General features: G+C 26.0%; 1 protein-coding gene across 2 annotated transcripts in view; it reads left to right on the top strand.

Annotated features, from left to right (window-relative positions):
• The window catches only part of Gdap2 (ganglioside induced differentiation associated protein 2), a 96,613-nt gene that overhangs the window by 68,072 nt on the left and 9,657 nt on the right, over nt 1-18,884 (top strand). For both annotated transcript variants that reach the window (XM_014421951.3, XM_014421952.3), the window contains 2 exons: nt 16,323-16,476; nt 18,203-18,342. In XM_014421951.3, the coding sequence (XP_014277437.1) occupies nt 16,323-16,476; nt 18,203-18,342 (294 nt within the window). The remainder of the gene's footprint in view (nt 1-16,322; nt 16,477-18,202; nt 18,343-18,884) is intronic.

Below are 18,884 nucleotides of genomic sequence, written 5' to 3' on the forward strand. Positions count from 1 at the left end.
ATAATGACTATTGTGATTTATATATATATATTTTCTACTTCTTATATATTTCATTATTTCATTTTTAGTTATATTTTCTAGTACATGAAGTGGTTAAATTCCTCTTTATAACCCCAATTAAAAAGTAGATTAGGCTTTAATTCCTTGATCCGTTGCATTATAAATCTTCCTTTTTCCTGCTATTGAATATAAGTTCTAATTTTTTTATTAACCAGCTTCTTTTTTATCTTTCGTTTTTTTTTAATAATTTATTTATTGTTATTTACTACTGTATACATACATACACATCAAGTAAATTTGCTGTGAGTGATATTATGACATGATACAAACATGTGGAGAATCTAGCCATTGATATAACTCCAAAAAAATTTCTAAAGGAGAAGATCTCGAGGCCAACTTCTTTTCAGACGCCTAGGAGGATTATTAGGTAGTGAAGGAGAAGCCAGGCTAGAAACGAGTTGGTTTGGGTGGTTGGGAAGTTTATCATGGAAGGATTGGTACCTGGTTCTGGCCAAATCGTCTACATATGGGACATTGAGGTCCTGATTTTTTCAGTTAATAAAATTATTTTTATTTCAAGTGATTATTATTATATACCATATTATTATTATATTTATAAATTACCTTTCTAAATGCACTTCACTTATTTTATGTCCAAATTTCAGCACTGTGCCCCTGCCTTTTGATTACTTTAAGGATTTGTCTATTACTCTTTATCTATGTAGTGCCTTGGTTTTAATTTGTTACCTTACTAATTATTAATAGTTTCAAAAATCTATTTTATTTATAATGGCCTTAATGATTATTTAAATATATTAGTCTATTTTATAATATATCGTTACCATGAAACTCTTCAAACAATTTATATTACCTGAATCGATAGTGCTCTTATACAACTAATAATTCAATCAACAAATACTACAATGAAAATAAAGTAAAAAAATAATAATAATTATAAAAAATAAAATTCAGTAAAATAAAAAGATAGACTTTGAAACGAATAATAATGCTGTATGAATTGACATAAAAATGAGAATAAAACAGGATGATACAAGAATACGATAATAATGAGGATCTAGTAATATCTAAATAAATAATAACGATTAACCTGAAATTCTCACACAAGACTGAAAAGACAGGAACTGCACGTCGATTTTGACTATTACAGAACTTACTAGACAAATCACAGACAGGTACTTACTAGGAATATTAGACAGGTCGATCTGGACATACGGAGTTGAGCTTTGGGGCTCCACTAAACTTTCGAATTCCTCTCGTATCCAATCCTTACAATCCAAAATACTTCGTAAAATCCTCAATGCTCCTTACTTTGTCACAAATAAAATCATACATAAAGACCTTAATGTTCCATATGTAACCGATCTAGCCTGAACCAGATATCACTCCTTCCATTATAAGCTCCCTTATCATTCAAACCCACTAGTTTCTAACCTTGCATCCTCTTCCATTCCTGACAATCCTCCAGGGCGCCTGAAAAGAAGATGGCCACGAACTTGCTAATGTAAAATGTCATTAGAGTGCTACCAACGTTGTAAATAGCAATAACTAAATAAATTTTAAAAAAATTATATCTGTAACTAAGCACACAGATATATAGCTAATTTTAATCATAATACAATGAATAATTATGTGCAGTTAGGAACAGCTGTAGGCTGATATGGTCATTTGGTGAATCAAAATTGGTTATTACGTTAACTTATTACGGTGAATTACGTTCACCAAATATATTTTTATAGGCTGATTCCTTAAATTTAATTTTTTTTAACTCGACCCAATATAACGCAATACCGGCGTTGGACGAGTTATCATGGTCATGTCATTGGCAATGATTGTCAAATATGGAGACCAATATTTGCTAATCATTGGCAATGATCATCAAGTGTGGAGGCAAACATTTGCTAAGGTATAATGAACCAGGCCGGACGCGAGTGCGAGCATGTCTTAAGCAGAAAAATCTTACCACATATTTGTTCGCATCATTATGTCATGCAGTTTATTCAAAATGAAAGATTGCGCCGTGTTTGCGATGATTTACAGTTACGAAAGATTAATATTGTGACATTGATAACGATATTTTATAAACATGGTGACCAAAATTTATGTTTATTTTGTGATTTTGGTCGTATCTAAAATTTTATTTATATGATTGAAACGTTTTTGTAATTTCCTTTATGCAACAGGAAAAGAGAAATATAATATCCAATGATTCTTTTATAATACCTTTTTTAGGTAACATACTTTTTTTTTTTTAGTGAAGTTTTTATGTGTTACAAATGTTTCTAGAGAAAAACGCAGTGTGGCATTCAATCCATGATTAGACATAGACACTACATATATTTAAACGATATAAGAACAATTTTGTTTTTCTACCCTATCCTTTTACAATCAACATAATATATCTATTTTTTAGTATACACTAAATGCTATATACTGTATCTATTTTTTTCTCTATTTAACAATCCTATTCCATTTATTTCCAATTTTATTCTCCCTATTTCACGCTCATACCTCCCCTCTCCACTGATCCGCAACCCACGTTTGACCCGCTAAACAAATTAAAAGAATTTACCATTAGCAATAAAAAATAAATCAAAGACACAATTGTCAAAGGAGTAGATCAGTTTAAAAAAATAAAATAAATTAAAAAAACTAATATATACATTTAAAAAACAAAAAGTTAGTTAAAATGGATAATTAAATTATTAAATAAGTTAAAACATAAGTAAACAGGTTAAAAAGATAAAAAAATTTTTTTTTTGGTCGTCAGTATATGTGTCACGATTTCATCTTGAAGTGAAGAACCTATATATATATTGTAAGCCTAAAAAACTTAGGTTTCGGCCCCCAATACTTGTGTACTGAATGAGGCAAGCTTAGAGGTCGCACAGAAGCCTAACAAGGTGTTGTTTTTTTAAAAATTTTGCTCAAAATCTACTCAGCGATTTTAATTAAACTTACTTAAAATCTTGTATTTTAAGCCCTTCAACTTTTCATGATATGAACTGGTGTGAAATTGACTTTATTGCGTTGGTAAGCTCAAAAAATTCATTTATTAGATGTTTCTAAGTCGACATAATAGTACTAAAAAAAATGCCCCAATGGAATAATTTTGTAAGCACAATCATTTCGATTTAAAAACATTTAGCATATATATTTTTGAGCCCGCCAACTCAATAAAGTCAATTTAAATTTGTTTTCCATTTGCGTCATTCTTCGGAAGCAGCAATGTGTAGAATAACACTCTTAGAAAAATAGTTAAACTCGTACGATTCAAAGTAAATTTTATATGCGTTTAACTCAAAAAATTTACATTTTATTAAAAATGTAATTTGAATACTTGAAAAGTAAATAATCTCTATAAAATTAATTATAAAAAAATGTTTTATTTTATAACCAGTGCTGCCCTGATATATCAAAATTATAAACAAATGAACAAAAAGAAGAAATAAAAGTATTGCAATTATTTTTTTGAAATAAATAATTTAATTTCTATCCATTTTAGTCTCAAAACATTTTATTTTTCTTATAAGTCCGACGTTTCGGCCAATCCTGCCATCCTCAGAGACAATCTTAATACAATTTTGGAATTATATAATTTAAAAACTCTAACTCCATGCAGGCTATTCTGCCCAGGTCAAAACAACAATTTCTAATTAGTCAATGTTCACTTAAAACCAAAATTAAAATCATTTATCACAATCACTATTCCTTAAAAACTTTATCACAAGGTGATATTAATTGTTGTTATAAAGTGATAGAAATTGTTGTTTTGACCTGGGCAGAATAGCCTGCATGGAGTTAGAGTTTTTAAATCATATAATTCCAAAATTGTATTAAGATTGTCCCTGAGGATGGCCGAATAGACCGAAACGTCGGACTTTTAAGAAAAATAAAATGTGTTGAGACTAAAATGGATAGAAATTAAATTATTTATTTAAAAAAAATTTACCAGTCTCAAGAAAGTGTTTAAGATTATTAAGTAATACAATTATTTCAAGACAAGTAGAATCCAAAAATCGAATAAAATAAGACCAGTCTTTCGGCCGCGGCTTTCTTCTGAATAGGTTATATGAAGCTCTCCAAAAAGCTCGACGTTAACAAGTAAATGATTTGCTCTCCCGTTGCCTGAAAAATGCATCGCCATTTTGCATAACCGGTTTCTTACTCACCTGTTTTTGAACTTGGGTTGGAGATGAGTAACCGGTTAATTTGCATTGGATTTTCTCCAAGAAGCGATCTCGTGATTTCGACCACACAGACTTGCCTTGCAGATATGACAAATGTTCTGCCAATGTCAGACCCTCCTAGATTTATGACATTTACGCGAGGTGACTCGCGGCTATCAGATTTCGCCATTGCGTTTTAAACAACTTGCGATGATCTCTCTCGTCTTTTATCTTGGAAGTCCAACGGTTCTTATTGAGTAATTGTTTTTTTTTTGTTTTTTTACGACGCCATTATTTGTTTCGAAAACAGTTGTGATAGTTTCAATACAATTATTTATCGCAAATTTTTCTTCAGTTAATCTACCACGCATATGTTTATATCATTGATGACCTGTAAACACTATTTACGTAGATTCCTTGTGAAATCTTCCACATAGTTAACAATGACGATCAAGTCAAGATATTGTTGTTTTCCTTTGATTACCCCAATACGAAGTTGAGTTACCACTCTTGCATGGATCTTACAATAACAATAAAAAGTCTGTAGTGGTCAGCTAATAACACAACATAACTACCTCAAATACGTTATTTCAGTTAGTTCGTTTTTCTTTTGTTTTTTGTTGTTGTTTTTTGTTAACTTTTTCCTTTTGAGCTAGACCGTTCACTTACATACATAAATACACACAGACCGTTTTGCAAGATTGACATATTTGGTTTCAGGGTATCTTAAAATGTAGCAATACTTCCCTGTACTATATAGTATATATTAATTACCCTTATTATATATTTCATGTATGGGTATGTAGAAAGTTAAAATGTAGAGTTTGTGTTTAGATATGACAATTTTTCTAAAAATTAGCTATTTCTTGTTTTTTATCTTGAAAGTTCAACGGTTCTTATTGAACAACTTGTACTTAACAGAGAAGCTTTAATAATAATGTGCAAAGCACTATTTGAATCGATATTAAATCGAGATGGGATCGAATGTTATGGTGTCTGTGCTGATTATCATTTATCAAAACTTGCAAATCTACAGCATCGAAAATTAAGAACAATAACGCACAGCAATAATAAAACAGAAAATCTTAAAATTGTTAGTACATTACCACCTAAAGTATATTATTTTTACAGAATTATCTTAAAATTTATGGATAGTACTTTATTTAGAAAAGAAATAATATACCTAAAAAATGTTAGAAAAAAAAAAATTTTTACTAACCACATTATAAAATAAATTTTGAAAACGTACCTTAAACAATATGGTGCCATATCTGTTCAATCGCTTATCAGTAAAACTAATAAATAAGTCAACCACAAAGAAAATTAAAAAAGAAATATTTGACTGGGTACTTAGTTATATGATTCCCAATAATTGATTTTGATTCACTTAATAACCATATCTGTCTGTATTTTTTCCTAACTCTACATAATTATTCATTATATTACATGAGGAGAAGATGGTTGGGGGTGCGGTCAATGAAACACAAATAAGTATGACTAACTTATTTTAATGTGCCGACGTTTCGGCTAGAGTTTCTAGCCTTCTTCAGGGCTAAAAACAAAACAAGATAACAACCATAAGATAATAACTACAGTAAGTATAGAAATATAAAAAAATAAAATAAAAAAGAAAATATAAACAAAATAATTATAATACTTACTGTAGTTATTATCTTATGGTTGTTATCTTGTTTTGTTTTTAGCCCTGAAGAAGGCTAGAAACTCTAGCCGAAACGTCGGCACATTAAAATAAGTTAGTCATACTTATTTGTGTTTCATTGACCGCACCCCCAACCATCTTCTCCTCATTTATCATCCACGGTCAACTATCTCTCATAATTCATTATATTACGATTAAAATTAGTGATGTATGTGTGTACTTACTTATAGATATAATTTATTTAGATATTACTAGATCCTAATTTTTATCGTATTCTTGTATCATCTTGTTTTATTCTCATTATTATATTAATTGATCAATTGTAAATTTTAAGCATTATTATTAACTTCAAAGTCCATTCAGTTATTTTTGTTATTATTATGTTTTATTTACTTTATTTTCATTTTAGTATTTGTTTATTGAATTATTAGTATTATTACGTGAGATCAATTCATATTTTACTTATCTAGCTTATAAATTGTAGTAGCCTCCATAACGCCCTAATAGTGAAAATTGTAATTAATAAATTTCACTTATCATTATTATTTTATGTGTTATTTTGGCACCGACCGATAGATTTCATCTGGTGGGGCCATATTTGATGTAATTTTTCTAAATAAATAAAAAAAAACTATTCGTATATATGCAATTGGAACAAAACACAAACAATAGGATTGGGAAGATCTATACTACCAATCCGATATGAAAAATTAATTTTTCGTTAGACCCTTTGGTTTGGAAGTTTGTAGCCTTGATATCACACTACGAACCATAAGAACGCAGCAGAAAGCATAAACGTCAATCGTTCTAGAAAATAGTAATTAATATAGATAGCTTCATTTATATACTTATAGTCTAAAAAAAAATTATAACCTCATTATTTAAATTTAATTTAATGAATGTAAATAATGTAGTTATAAAAAATTTTTAGACTGTATGTATATAAATGACCAAATTTCATAATGCAAATTGATAAAATTGACAAATATGAGGATACAATAGTACATGAGTATGGGATAATATCCCGAAACGTTATACAAGTACAAAATATAGAATAACAATATGTTCTAATTGGAAGTTTTATTCACCTCAGCATTTAAAAAAATTAATATTATCAACTTCCTAGAAAATAAAATCCAGGATGTATAATTTAAAATTGGGTCTTTTAAAAAGAAAATTGATTATGTTTACAATCCCGATTCAGAGCGATTTTCCTTGATTGAATGAAACACTGGTTCTACATAAAGAAAAGGAACACATATACACCATTTTACGAGACTTAGTTATTTGAACTCTGAGGCTCCTTATTTACGTTAAATACTCGGATATATTTCATACACGGCTAACTGCCTTTTTTTAAATAATTAAAGTAATTAATTCTTCCACAACTAAACTGTACGATTATTCCGGCTAGAAATGAAGGTCTCCTACTCCGGAATTGCATACTCTAACTGTGTTTGCATAAAGTTGGCTAGTTCAGTTCCTCGTCAAATTAAGGTAATTATTACTAAGAGAAAGTTGTAGTTACTTCATGGACATTGCCGATTCGATTTCGAAACTGGAATGAGAGCCGAAGGGGAATTATGCCTTCATTATCGCAATCTAATGGCGGCGGCGGTGTGTGAGTGGGATCATTGAATCATGATATTATCTTGAATTAAATACGATTGAAAGCTCTTGATAACTCCAATTTCAGGTGAATCGCTTTTCATTAAAATATATAGGACCAGGTGTCCCCCACCAGGGGATGATCACCAGAGCCCAAGAGGAGAAAAAAGGCAGTTATCTCAACCCAATTTTTGATTACTTCAATGAAAACTATGTATAATTACTAGTCAAAATTGATGAGTCTGCCAATTATAGGTTGGAAGAATAAAAATGGCGGCTGTTTCAAAGCATTAAAAAAAAAAAATTCATTCGGAGTTCTATATCTTAAAAAGTAGGAACAACACAAGAAAACTTTAGAGAACATCATTTAAAGAAGAGTAAATTTGCTAAAATACGAGCCCTAATAAAGTTATTTACGTTAAATAGTTTTCGAGATATAGATTTTTAAAAAGCAACATTTCATATAAATGTTGTATGTATGGGACGTACTGAAAGATCAATAGTTAGTGAATTTATTTTGAAAAATTTATATCTCAAAAACTATTTGACGTACAGATGTCTATTAGCACTCATATTAAAGCTAGTTTAATGAGCTATAAAGTAGTTGATGATGTTTATCTTCATAGGAGTAATAGTTTTCATGAAATTTGCTAAAATAAATGCCATTCTTTTATATGCTTTTTTTTTTTTTAATACACTAAATCTTGGTTATTACTACAAAATGTGTTAATTGATCTTTCTCTAATAAAGTTCTATTTCTTAATACTAATATAGGTAATATGTTAAGTTTTAGAGTTACATTTGTACTACAGGTGCTCTTCAAAGCTCAAATCAGAGTTAAATAATCATACTTCAAGTACATTACTTTTAACTTTTATAATTTATAACTTTTGAATATTTTACTAGTTTTTTTTCACTACTTCGCTTGTAACTCGAAAACTAAGAATTTTTCGAAAATGAACATACAATAAAAAATTAAAACAGGGAAAATTGACTACGAAATGTTTATCTTATAATTTATTTTCGACCGATAAGCGACTTCACTAGAAAGTGATTAACAGATAGTCGTCCGGTTAATGTTTTGACACTATCTGTAGAAATGATAGGGGAGGGGCTATATAAAAACTACGAAACTTGTTAGAAATCATATATTTTTCATTGAAATTTTGAAAAATAATATAAAACAAATTGTCTGTATGTATAAATTTTTATTTTTTCGCTTTCTGAAGTTAAAATAAAAATTAAATAGGCAAAAAAGTTGAAATAAATTACTTAAGACACAAGATTATTATTCTCTTTTTTTTTTTTTATTAGATGGAGTAAATTATTTTTGAATCTATAATTTTATGAAGAGGAATCCTGTAAAAGTCAAAGTTATCTACACTCACAATCAGATTAATTATCTGCACACATTTCTTTTCCATTATCTATTTTATTCTATTTTGATTAAAATTAACAATAATACTACTAAAATAAATATCCGAACACACAAGCGCTTGAGATTTAAACAATATTCTTTTTAAAATGTTTAATAATGTTCGATTGGTTAAAAATTGATATAAGTGTTCTTTAGCATTTATAGATTTGAATTGTTCAATAATGTTTTAATAATCACCAATTAGTTTCTATTAATATCTTTTTCTTCTTTAAGGAAAATAAAATTTTTCTAAAGGTAATTAGAAGATTTGTTCTTTATTTATTATTTTCCTCACAATTACCATTTAAAGATTAGTTTTTTCTTGTTGATATTTTTTATTGTCTCAACTAAACCTTTCAACGCTTCTTCAAATCCATTAGGAGATATTTGATTACAAAACAGTAAAAGGTTATATTTACAAGGATAATGAACTGAATCTATAGTTCAAGGAGAACATGATGCTTCACCTTGTGAGGGCACCTTCCCGCTGTTCAGTGAATGAGGTTATTTGCATTTCATTCAGTGAAATTTTCGTTATGAGGAAATGTATGTTAGTAGGATTAAAAAAAAAAAAAGAATGAAGATTATATTATTTTTTATTAATTTAAAGATATTTAAACTTTAAATAATAAATCAAATAGTAATTTCCGATCTCTAATTGCATATGATTTAATAAAAGCATTTTCAGGTCTGTTGAAAATTAAAAAAAAGAATTACATTTTTAATTATGTTTATCCCAGCTATAAATAATAAGTATATTAAAAAAAATTTGTTTAATAAACTTATTTTATAATTGGTTATTACGATCTCTTATTTACTAGCTGTATATAATAAATGCATATGTACACAATTATACTATATCTACAAGAAAAGATTACTTTTATTCGAAAAGAAGATCTAGGTAAACATTAGATCAAACTGCAGCTAAACTAACTCTAGTTTCCATGGATACAATTTTTATTTATTAATGAATCAGTATCCATGACAACCACAGGTTAGCTAAGCTATAATCGCTAAGTACAAAGTATATATGTATATTCACAATAACACCACATATACTGAAATATATGTATGTTTCTCTTTAAATAAAATATAGTATTAATAAATTTCATTTGATTTCATAATGATAATATAAACCTATATAATTCATATTAACAGTATATCTTGGCTTACATAATACAATTTAAACTAAACAAAATATTACAAATTTAAAGGAAGTTTCCGATATTTTTTTTATTTAGATGATCTACTAATTAAAAAAAAATATTATTCATACATAAATTTCGATATCAATAAAAGGAACTACGTAATAAACATGTCCAAAAAAATTATAGAAAATATCAACTAATTTACTTATTAGGTAATAAATTTACTGAACACATTACAAGCAGGTATTGTGGCACATAAAGTTCATAAGATAATTTTAAAAACAGTAACTTAAGATACAAAATTTAATTTCCTAAAGTTGGTTGTTTTACATTAGAGAGAAACATAAATATTTAATTTGTATAACTTACTTTGAAAAATAAAATATAAACCAAAAGAACAATGAACTTATCAGATTCAACAGATTTTAAGTATGAAAAAATATTAATGAATAAACTTAATTTGGTTTTCGATACATTGAGCGAGGAAAAAAGTACCCAAGATTAACCGACCTCTGAAAAATCCTCAAATCCAGTTTTTAGAGTGTGCGAATTATCTTATTGAACATCTAAGATGCTAAGATCTAAACAGATGCTAACTTTACCAGAATAAAATACTGTTTTAGTATTTAGTTGTAGTTGTCATGGATACAATTTTTATTTATCAATGAACCATTAATGACTAAATATTGTATCCACGACAACTATTGTTAGTTAAGCAATTGATTTCAGTGTAGTTTTCTCTATAGCTAATTTTTACCCAACGTTTGAATTGTTTTCCTGTAAAATTTGGGAAATGTTACATAGTGTCTTTTACTTTCGAAATATAGGTAAATTTAGTCTTAAAACTATAAATCATAACATGCTGTTATATTTTAAATTGAGTAATAATAAAACCTAGAGCATAACACTTTAACAATAATTTAATAAATTACAAAACACATAAAAATAATAAAACATTTTTTAAACTGCCATTGTATTTATTTTTCTGTTTTGATTTAGAGTATTCAAATTTTTTTATTATTTTCATTCAAAGTTTTTTATGTCACGAGTCAGAGAGATATGTATAGCTAGATAGATATAATTTAATATTATCCATTTTTTTTTTATCTTTTACTATATTTTTTAGTTTTATTATTAGTCCATTTTTATACATTTTCTCAAAAAGTAGTTGCAGTGTTATGTGTTATCATTATCTATTAATTATTTTTATCTATATAATTTATTACATTTAAAGTTGGTTAATTTTATTGAAAACTTTTTTAATTCAGTAATCTTAGTTAATCACATCATTTAAAGTTCTTCTTAGGGTTACATTAAAATTGTATTTATTAAACAAGTTAAAGCATGAATAAGAAATAAATGGTTCAAAGAAATAAATTGTCCTTAAAAGGAATCATGTAGGAAAGGATAACAGGAAGAGGAAAAAAAAGTAAAAGATTTTGTCCTTAATAAAATGCTGAGTTGCCTACCTGTTCCCCGTGATACCATTTTCATAGTTAAGGCTGGTCGTTCCTTATCAATTCCCCAAATTATGTTAGATAAACATAGGGGAAAATTGTTGCATAACGAGACTCTAACCCTAACGTAAACCTATTTCTAAATAGGGAAATGACATTGTTTATAGGGATTTACCCTTGTGAACTCCCCCTCCACTTTGTCTCCCTTCCATTTATGTTTTACTACCTCCCTCTTCAGACACTCTCAGGGACTTGCCTCACTGCACACCCTTTCTCTCATTTGATGCCTTCTGTCACTTGATTTTGAACTCTTTATTTTAAATTGTGTTAATTTTTTTTTTTTAATTGTGTTCGAAATTTCTACTTTTTTTTATTTATTTATGAAGAAATATGGCTGTTATGAGCCCTCCTTCACCTCCTATTCAAATAATTACGGAAACTCCCACATTTACATTGGAATCTAAGTAAGTTATTCAGAAAATTAATCAATTTATTAAAATACCACCATAACTGTCTATAGTTTCGTCATAAACACTCTAGAATACTATAATATATTCAGTAGAATTAATCATGTGTAAATTTTAGTCACATTATCAGTTTTAAGGAGAAAATTTCTTTTTTTTTTTAACTTTAATCAAATATAATGAAGATAATTATAAAATAAAATTTATAGTTTTAAGTTTTTTAAATTAAAATAAATATCTTTTGCTATGGGAGAAATGCAAAAAAATCTTGCTTCGCAAATTATTTTTATTAAAGAGAGAGAAAGATTTACTTGAAAACGTCATGCTGCCCAACCATTTTGGGTTTTTTTATAAAACAGCATTCTTATAACTAGTAATACAATTGCTTTTTTATTCTTAGTAAGTATATGTATATATATGTGCATATCTAGGCATAGTATAATTAATTTTTAAAAAAATTTATTGTTCCTTTGTATATTTTGGTTTTTATTTTTTTTTTTTTTATTATTATTATTTAATATATTCCTATGTATCTCTTAATAAATTTTTCTCCCTGAACTATAGTAACAATATATACACATAAAAATCTAATATAGTCTCACACATAGGTATTATTTAATGAAAATTTAAAAACAAAATTAAGCAAACATCTACATAGATACAAGGATGAAAAATACATGCATACAACAAAATAAATATGCTTAAATAAAATTAATAAATATGACCATTGATAAATATAAAAAAAAAAGTAATATATATATATAAAATAATAAATATAAACATATATACAAACAATAAATAACACTTTATTATTATACCTTATGCAATTAGATAACTATTAATTTTTGATTATATATTACTCATTTATATAAACTTTCATTGCTAACCATAATTAAAAAAAATTAATAATAGATATTAGATAATTAATTCTCCTAGGAAAATGTATATTATTCACAAGCTATATAGACCAAATCTTTTCTCAGTTGATACATTAATGACTGGTAATAAGATTTCTAGAATTAAAATATTGTAACCTGAATATAAATAGTTATTATTATTTTAAGGCAAGTGAATATAATATTCTTGGATTAAAATCAAATTTTGTTAACTCTTAAACTATTCTAATTAAATTAAGTGTAATAATCATAAAGATTGTTGATAAAACCATAAATAAACATAAACTTAAAAAAATAAATATATTATACAAGAAAATATATATAAAATCACTATTGAAGAAATACATAAAACTCTACCCATAATAAAAGTGATATCCAAAATAATTTATTAGAAGAATTTAAACTAACAATTTCCTAAAAAAAAAAATTATTGTATCTCTGTTAATTGTGATTAGGATTGTTGATTGGAGATCGAAGAGTATGCTGTTTGTTAAAGCAACCCAATTTATTTGTGCAGCATTAGTGCTGGTTAGATAAAGCATTTCTCCCATTAAATTTAAATATAAAAGTTAAAATTTTACATTGAAAGTTTCTTTTTATTCAAATTATTTAACTTGTGAAATTTTTGAAATGTTTATCATTTTTGTTGTTTGTTTATTTAATTTTCACGAAGATGTCTCCTTCCGCTCCCGTAATGTAGATTAAACCCTGATTTATTATTCAATGGAGTATATGAAGCGTGTAGTAAATATTCTCATGATATAAATTAAACTTGATTCTAGCTCAAGGTAAACATGCCCGCAATGTGTTTCATCCTGTTTAGTTTAAGGAGACCGGATTATCAGAATTAATACTAAAATTTTATGATGTGTTTATTTTACAAAACCGGCAATATATTATCTCCTGTTTACTTAAATCTGTGTTGCAGGAAAAAAAAATATTCTTAGAACTCTTTACTTTTTATGTATATTTGCGAATTCTACTATTTAAAGAAAAAAAATTGTATTGATATAATTATATTTTTATTTCTTTATAATTACATAAAGTTACATTATCTTCATTATTTATTATGTATAACAGTGATAAGAAATTTAAAATGGCCCTAGTTGGGACCAAAATATTAGTATTTTATAATATAATATTAAATAAATTTTAAATTATGAAATATCGACAAAAGATATTTTTTTATTTACATAATATTGTTTTTTTTTATTAAAGAAAAAATCTTTGGACCGCATTATTTAAAATAAAGCTATATAATGATGATTTTTTAAAATTTTATATAAACAGTTCTATTATGTGCATATGTATATACTTTTTTTCTTCTACAACCCAATCATATTAAATTTGTATATCACAAATATAACTCCTGGAAGTATTTGTTATAACTATAGGTAATTTTTTCTTCAGTAATTTTTATCTTATTTTTAATATCCGTGTGGATTCTTAATTTTTTCCCATCATCCATGTCTGAAATTTTTTAATTTACTTCACAGTGAAGGAATGAACATCCATATTACATTTACTTGAATCTATGTATTAAATAAACAACGTAACATAAAAATTATGGTTTATCCGTATATTCAATTGAAAAATGTTTGTTATATTAAATCATTTGCTTTATTTTTATTTTATTTTAGTTATATATATCATTGTTTCATTGTCTATTTTAAATATGTTATATTATGTTTTATTTTATAATGGATTCAAAATAAACAATTAATCTATCATAAACATAATTAATATGTGTTAATTTAATTTTTATTTATTTTTCATTAATTGTGAATTGAACATTTAAAACCACTTTCAAACAATCAATATATTAAATCAGTAATCTATTTTTTATTATGTCCATCTTGTCTGTAGTGCAACTGTCCTTTTGAACAGTCAAGTGAATACTTACTATTAAAATATTTTTCTAATTTTATCTCATTTTCATTTTTTACTGCAGGTATATATTATCTTTTGTTTACTTAAATCTGTTGAAAAATAAGCATCCCTAAAATTCTCAGCTTTTCATGTTGTTGATTTAATTTATATTAAACAATTAATGCGTGTTATTTTGTTTACCAAATATATTGCATTTAATAGTTTTAAATTTTCTATTTTTTTTTTAAATTCCTTAAAAGTAAATTATGGTTTAGTCTTTTTTTTTAAAAATTATTAATCCTATTATTACAATATTCTAATTATATTGCAATTTAAAGTTTCACCTAACACTTATAAAACTTTAAAATTCAAATTAATACCTCACTTCTATCTATCTTTATTTCATGTAGAAATAAAAAAAGGATAATCAGTTTTTGTTTATTTGGTGTTTTGATTGTAAAGAATTGAATTTCATTGAAATTTTTAACATATATAGCTTAGTGGAGTTTTGGTGCCTTATAGAAATCACAGTGCTTGGAAATTAGTTAAATCTATAATCTAGCTTAAACATTTAGTTGTAGGGTTTAAGAATTGTTACATTACATTTTTTTCCCTTTATCTCTTGTGTGTCTGATTGAATTTATTTTAAAATTTATTTTATGTTTTGTGTGGAGTAATGACTTTCTTTTTTTTAAAAAAAAAAAAAAAAAAACCCTGGCAGGTTTTATTTTATCAAGAAATATAAAAATATGTATGTGTTCGGAATAAACAGAAACAAATAGATGGGAAATATTGTTTTTAAGAATCGTATTTTCCTAGTTTCTAGGAAATTTCAAGACCTTCAGCTCACATCCTTCCTGTTTTTTTTTGTAATCATTAACTGTTACATGAATTAGAAAACAAATGAAAAACTGTAGCATTTTCATTCAGTTACATTGCATCACATGATGTCATAAAAATTATTTAAATTAAATTTATTTATTCTTCTGCTTCCCTAAAATATCGTTTTATTTTTTATCCCATTTTAATAATAAAATTGTTATATTCTTTATATTGGTGAACTACAAATAGTTGTTAACGTCTTGATGTAACAGTTCTTTATCCGTAACTGATACTTTCACATGATACACGTACACCTGTATCAGGTTCCAACTTTCTACCAGGCAAGATATTACCTATCTATCCCAAGTTTATATGATATATTATTTATTTAATTATAAATTTTTAGGTAAAAAGTAAATTAGCTAAAGATTTAATTAAAGCATAATTGATTTTGAGATGAATAAAATTAATTCTTTATAGCCTTAATTAGTTTTGGAAGATTATTAGTTAATAATCTGTAATGAAAGAGTATTAGTTAATAGTTTTTTAAAAAAATAATTAAGACTATAAAGAACTATGTTGATTCACCTAAAAATCAGTTATACTTTAATTAACTTTTTTCTTAACAGTTTATAGTTTTATAAATGTCATCTCTAATTTTTTTCTAATTTTAAGTTTTTTTCTCTTGTCACTGTTTGTTTTATAATTTAATTTAATCTTAATCTAAATTATTCAAATCATTTACTACTATAGATCTAGTCATTCTAATGATTATTTATTTATTTCAATTTTAGATATGACAGGTTATTGAGAAGAGCTAAAACCGAAGATTTATCAGAAGTATCAGGAATAGGTTGCCTCTACCAGTGCGGTTATGACAGATTTGGGAGGCCTGTCATTGTCTTTGTCGGAAAGTGGTTCAAATTCAAGGATATCAACTTAGATAAAGTAAATATTTGAATTATTCTCTGTTTGAAAACATTTATAGTTTAGAAAAGAAAAAACTTTTAAATTATTTATTTTAATGGACCAAATGTTTGGACCTACTTTATTTTAGGTCAGTAGGTGCAAATAGATATCCATATAAACAAACTTAATGATACATAAATCATAAATAGTAAGGAAATTGGAGATGAATACCAAAAATATATATTAACTAACATAAGTAATGAATAAATAATATAAAGTAAAAAATAATATATTGTTGCGATATTTTACCTCTCTTGTAAAATAAAATCAAAAACTATTAGCTATTGCCAAGAACAAAGCCGAGGCATTGGAAATTGAACAATAAAATTTGACTCTTGTAAATAATACAAAAAAAGTTGTTTAATATCAATAGTATGGAAAAAATATTGTTATTTTGATGATAAAAGAAAATCTGTAGGTTCATGTGTAATAAAAATTCATAATTTATATGATAAGTTTGAATCAAGAATGTTTTTTTTTTAACCGAGTTTATCTATTGTCCATATCTTTATTATTTATAATTAACTTTATTGGCTCTTTTAATTCTTCTTCTTTTTATTGTGTTTCTTTTTTAATGTCCCTACTGTAAAAAAACTAAAAATATTTATAAAAAGTAAATTCAAATCACCTCAGTTTATCATGCAAAAGATATTTGCACATTACTATGTACTATGTATCAATTATAGCCTTGCGCCAAACTGTATGTTATAATTTTTTTTAAATTAAATTTTTTTTACAATATTCACATTTTCTTTAATTATCAAAATAATAATATTAATAAATTTTAATCAACTTTTATTTTTTTCATATTTTTCACAATATTCACATTTTATTGTTCAACTTCCTATTTCTTTGCTCTGTTCATGGCAACAGTTAACATTTTATTTATTTTATTTTATAAGAGATGTAAAATATCACTACGATATATTATTGTACTTTTATTATATTATATATTATTATACTTTTTAACAGTTCATTGCTCATCACTCTGATAAGTGATTTTTGGATTTCATCTCTAACTTCCTTCCTTCTAGAAAGTCCAGTTCCACTTCCTCAGTGTCCGGTATCGTCTAAATAATTCAACAAATGAAAGGCTTTTTTTTCGTTTTTACTACCATTTAGCTGTCTCTACATTAAAAGTTAAATGTTAATTAGTTTTAAGTCTTTAAAAGATACGTAAAAATAATAGTTTCATAAGATGGTATTGTTGGTGTATATCATTAATTACTAGTGCATGACAACCATTGCTTGTTATATATAAACTACATTGTTCCGGTGTGTTAAGAAAATTCATCCCAATTTTTTAATATTTAAATTTATAACTTAAAATTACGAAATATTAATTTTACATACAAATAATGATTAAATAAATGTTATTTATTAACACAATGAATTAATATTCTATTTAAAACGTCTAATAATCCTTTATATCAAAAGAATTATTTATAAATTTTAAATATATGTTTATTGATATATATTTTTGGTATTGATCTTTAATTTTCTTACTATTTCTGATTTATGTTTTATCTTTTTATTTTAGTCCTGTTGAAGATCCGTGTTGTTGGTCGAAATGGCCATTAATAAATAGTTTAATACTTTTCTTAATTTTTTGTATACCAAAAACCTGACCATCTTCTTATAATTCACATACTATGAATCATTTATATATAATATTAATAATTTATTTTTTTTTTTTATTTTTTAGGCGCTGTTATATCTGATATACCTTTTGGATCCCTTGGTTAAAGGAGATTATGTTATCGCTTATTTTCACACTAACACATCTAATGCCAACTACCCTTCATTTACTTGGCTCAGAGAAGTTTATAATATACTGCCTTACAAGTAATTGTATTTTTATACTATAATAATATGTTATTATGCTGTAGTCACTAATAAATACAATAGTAGTATACTCCATAGTGTTGATGCTGTTATATTTATATTAACCAGGGCAAAAAATGTGCCGGAACATTTGCGTTTTGACACTTTAAGTTATCGATTTAATTTTGATAAAAATTTGGTTTTCTTAAGTTTTTTAGAGTAGAAATGTTGGCTGTACGATTACAGAGCCTATATAACATTTATATTTAATTACTGTTTATAGATTAGACAGGTCAAACTTAACTGTTAATGAATCTGTTCTTCATTATTCTTTTTCTTTTTTTTTTAATTATTGAAATTTACAACGATATAGAAAAAATGCTATAAGTAAATGTGATAAATGTTTCAGAACACATGATAATCTTGAAAAAGAACCACCCAATGGTTGTACTTCAATCATTCCTTTAAATTAGAAGATCCCATGGCTATTTTCTTTTCAAAAGCCTCGAAGGATTGTTAAGGATGAGAGATTAAGAACTAATGTGTTTGGGTAGACTACGATT

Source organism: Halyomorpha halys, unplaced genomic scaffold (assembly GCF_000696795.3).
Source record: "Halyomorpha halys isolate HHAL.00 unplaced genomic scaffold, Hhal_1.1 Scaffold349.1, whole genome shotgun sequence".
In the NCBI taxonomy this organism is placed as follows: domain Eukaryota; kingdom Metazoa; phylum Arthropoda; class Insecta; order Hemiptera; family Pentatomidae; genus Halyomorpha; species Halyomorpha halys.